The sequence below is a fragment of the Centruroides sculpturatus genome, unplaced genomic scaffold (assembly GCF_000671375.1).
Source record: "Centruroides sculpturatus isolate CEXI.00-Female unplaced genomic scaffold, Cexi_2.0 scaffold606, whole genome shotgun sequence".
In the NCBI taxonomy this organism is placed as follows: Eukaryota; Metazoa; Arthropoda; class Arachnida; order Scorpiones; family Buthidae; genus Centruroides; species Centruroides sculpturatus.
The window spans coordinates 482,190-486,967 of NW_019384730.1; the positions used below are offsets into that span (position 1 = coordinate 482,190).

The following is a 4,778-nucleotide window of genomic DNA, read 5'->3' on the forward strand; positions in this document are numbered from 1 at the left end:
AAGACCATTTCCCCCCGGTTTTACATGTATTTGTATGGGGAAAAATGATTCACCTTACGACATTTTCATGATACGATCTCAGTTTCGGAATGGATTAATTTCGTATCCTGAGGTACCACTTTATAATGAATATAAAAAGTATATTACTTTTTATATTCACTTACTTAAGCTGAAAATAGGAAATTTTGAATTTTTTTAAAAACAAAATCAGAATGCTGTTAGTAAAATATGTGTAGCTAACATCAAATATAAAAGTAATATAAACTGTCATAAATATTTTAAATTTTGAAAATATAAGGAGAACTATAATTTTAAAATATTTTATAGATTTTATAAATCAAAAGTATTAATATTTAAGCATCTCATATATAAGCAATCATTAAGTATTAAAAAAAACTGAATTATTTTAAAAATAATGAACAGTCATTATCAGTAACAAGAAAAATATACTATGCAATAAAAAATTTTAAAATAGAAATATTACTAAATTAAATTATAAAATGTGTTTAGTATTTAAATGATTTAAGCAATACAGAATATGCAAACTTTGAGATAATGTGTATTCCTATTTTTAGTTTGTGTTAAACTTTATTTTTACTGTTTAGTATTGAGGCTCTTAGTCCTGTCTTGGGATTATCCTGGAGGTTAAAGTGAGGTAGAATTTGGTGTTTGACATGATGATTTTTTTTTATGTTATTCCTTCTAGTAGAAGGAGACAACACAGAAAATTATTATGACAAACACCAAATTAATGGGAAAGAATTATCAGAAATATAAATACCACTTGATACATTCATATGTGAAGTTGAATTCATATTTGAGAAAATCCTTTAACATTCATAAGTTAAGTTACATAAGTTGTTATTATTTGGAATAGGAAAAGTGATAGTTATTGGCCACTTAAGGAAATTCTTTTATAAGACGACAAAGATTAAATCGGGAATAAAAATTCATATATATATGAATTTTTATTATGAAGTATATATATATATATATATATATCATAATACATATATATATATATATATATACATACTTTCTACAGCCAACATTACAAACATCAATTATTTAATCCAAAATGTTCTTTGGCTTACAAAAATACAGAGTTGTATAATAATTGGCCAAACAAAACAACAAAAAACAAAAAAACCTGTGGAATTTTTTTGTTACCTACTGACAATTTACTTACAGCATAAACTTGTATTAATACTACTGTGCAATATTTCCACATAGCTTTTATAGAACTGCTATTAAAGAGGTTTAAATTCAAAATAGTCAATTACTGTCTGATGGCCAATAACTATACTGTTTACCCTATCATTTATATCACACTGTTCAAATATTTTACATTTAAATATATATTTTATTTTTAATAAATACTTCTTGATATTATAATTATTAATTAGAAAACTACATTATTTTATTTATTTTATAGTATATTGTTACATGAAGTAATTTAAATTATAAAATATTTTTCAGATCAAAGTTGTAGATAACACAAAGTATAGAAAGATATATGAAGAAGTATTAAAGAAGCTTGATAAGTTAGAAAATGAATTTTTGCCTCAAGTTACAGTTGATAAAACAGAGGTAAGAATATATTAACAATTTAATTTATAATATAAAAACTAATATTTACTTAATTTAGTGTGTTTAAAGATAACACATTTTGCATTGTTATATTTATAAAATAAAGAAAATTTCATATTAATAATGTAAAAATACAAACATACTATATATATTTATTAAATTTAAGCTACATTGTAGCAAATCATTTTTCTAAAAATATTCTAATACTATAAATATATATATAAATTTTTTGAAAGTTTATATATATAAGCTTTCAGAAAATATGATCTAAGATTCACATTTATAAAACCATCACACAGGTTGACTATATCCTTTTAAAAATACTATTCTTTCTTGTTAGTTTTATAAATTAATTGCATTTAGTAAATCTTGTATTGAATGACAACTTATTGCAGGATGCAATTTTCTTATGCTTTTATAATGTCTCAATAAAGTTTTCAAGCTATTCATAAAGAATAGAGTTTACAATATAATGCCATAGTAAAATAACATGAAATTATAGTATGTAAATTTAAATGTTTTAATAATTTTAATCTAAATTTAATTTATTATATTTTTTATGTATTTAACTATAATTTTAATGGAATACATATTTATTATTTTAATTAAGTTATTTTAACTTAGAAGTTTAACATATTCATAGCATTTTATCCTCTTTAGTTTTGTTTGAGGCCAGTTTTTATATGTCATTTTAAAACAATATATATTTAAGGTTATTAGAAAACCTATTAGAAAAATTTGATTTAGATCCTGTTTATCATTCTTCATTAAACAATTCCTTCCTTTATATACTGGTATATGTATTAATAATATTTTCAGTTATCTTAATAGCATATTATAGCCTATGCCGATGATATTAAACTAAAAAATCAAGACCTTGTTTCTATACAATCAGACCTAAACTTGCTATTTGAATTATTTGAAAAGCCCAACTTAAAAGTTAATGCTCAAAAAACTTGCTATGTGGTTTTTGTTAACTAGAAATTTTTCTTTTCCATCTTCCATTATTCATGCTGATCATATAAATCATATAATATGTTAATTCTAAATGATCTAGACATTATTTTTGATAGAAAACTCTCAAAAGTCGTATTGACAGAATATTTAAATTCCTTGCCATTTGATCCGGAATTTTATGAAGTTTTCTATAAAGATTTTTCCATCCCATATCCTCTAAAATTGTTGTGTGTTCCATTTTCTTCACTAATTTTCAGTTTCTTATTGAATAATTTATGCTAATCTGATTGATGGTTGCCCTCTCTCTCTTTTAGACAAAAATTATGAAAGAACATAATAAAATATATCTCACCTTAAATAAATTCTGTAACCTACCTTTTATCAGTCATCCTAACATTTTTAGGTTCAAATTGGGACTTCCCTTATTTAATAATCATATAAAATATTATGATTGCTATACCATAGATACTACAATGGTTATGTGATGTCTTATTGGCTTAGATTTCCTTATGCAATACTTGTAATTTTTTAAGCATCTATACACACTTTTTTTAGATTATCTCTCTCTCAAAAGTCATTTTTTTACCACATTTCACAAAATATAGTAGTTCTGAACATTTATTTCACATTAATTATTACTGTTTCCAAAAAGTCTGCAAACAAATATTATTCAATTTTTAATTTTTATTTCTTTTCTTTATAATTTTGTTGCTTTTTACTTATATTTTGTTTTGTTGTACTTTAGTTGTTGTATTTTATGAGTGAGGAAATTGCTGCAAGACTTTCCTATTGTAACTGAAAAAATATAAAAAATAAGTAAATAAATTTCAATGTTAAATTATAAATATGCCATAAACATGTATTGATGATGTTGTACTGTGTTCTGATTAAACTGGTATGTGAAACAATCCAATGGCACAAGAAATTTGCATCCTGCAATAAGATGTCATTCAATACAAGATTTACTAAATGCAATTAATTTATAAAACTAACAGGAAAGAATAGTATTTTTAAAAGGATATTGTAGTTAACCTGTGTGATGGTTTTATTTTTATCATCTCTGTGTCTGAATAAAATGTAATTTCTTTTTACACAAAGAAATGTTAATTTAATTAGAAAACAAATATTCAAAGACAAAAACAGATGGAGTATTACCTAATGATTATTTGTTTTATGTTAAAAAATAAAATAAAAGACTGTGATAACTAAGTCATATATTTTTAGAGCAGTAAATCATATTAAATCTTTGAAAAATCTGAGTTTGAGTACAGATCATATTTTTGGGGTGTTTTCATAAATGGTCTGGCTAGAAATGTCAAGTTTTATCCCTTACTTCCAGGTCATTTTATTGCAGATATAACTGTATTTATAATAGGTGTGAAAAAGTCCTACTAATATTCATAAGTCAGGGGAGAGAAGGGTAAAAAAAAATTAATACAAGTTGATTCTTTTAATTAATGGATTAGAAATTCAAATGAAACTACGTTTGAATTAGCAAATTTGTAAAATTATTTGTAAAGAAATTAAAAGTAGGTTTTGAATGAGCTAAGTTTTTGAGAATTTTATACTTAAAAGAAAATTATCAACATTATTTCTACATTTTTTATAAATAAATATCTTGTATTTTGAAGAAATCTATAGAATAGAATGTTTTTAATTAGTTAGTTCTTTTGCTTACTTTTCTTGTTTTTGCTACTTTTGATTAAGTTTACATTAAATTTACAATTATAAATTAATATTTTAAAAATAAAAACTGTACTTTGAAGCTATTTTAATGGTATTTTCTGAATGTTGTGATTAACTTAATAAAAAATCTTCAATTTGTGATATATTATAACTAAAAGAAATTTTAATATTTATATATATTATATATTTATAGATTCATTTTGATAAGGTTTCTTTCATTGAAATGCAGACACAATATCTAACAATTGCAAATACTGGACAAGTAAGTGAAATTTAAATATTCTGTTTAAATTTTAATATAATTTAATGTTATGATCAAACATTATTATTTTGTTTGTTTATATTAATTTCATTTCTATTTAAAATGTGTTTGTTATATAAAATTGTTTATATATAAATATCTTTAGATTTAATTTTATTGTATTCTGTGTATGATTTAATTTTGTATTGAATATTAATTTATTTTATACAAATTAGTTCTCTATTTTTATAAAAAGTAATATTTTTTACTTAAAACTATTTTCAAAAAGTGATTATAGTAGCAG

At 22.3% G+C, this 4,778-nt stretch overlaps 1 protein-coding gene across 3 annotated transcripts in view; it reads left to right on the forward strand.

The window, feature by feature from the left end:
• Positions 1–4,546, forward strand: part of LOC111628197 (inositol polyphosphate 5-phosphatase OCRL-1-like) — a 64,051-nt gene extending 59,505 nt beyond the window's left edge. For all 3 annotated transcript variants that reach the window (XM_023371937.1, XM_023371938.1, XM_023371940.1), the window contains 2 exons: positions 1,480–1,590; positions 4,427–4,546. In XM_023371937.1, the coding sequence (XP_023227705.1) occupies positions 1,480–1,590; positions 4,427–4,510 (195 nt within the window). In that variant the 3' untranslated portion in view covers positions 4,511–4,546. The remainder of the gene's footprint in view (positions 1–1,479; positions 1,591–4,426) is intronic.
• Positions 4,547–4,778: the final 232 nt, after the last annotated feature.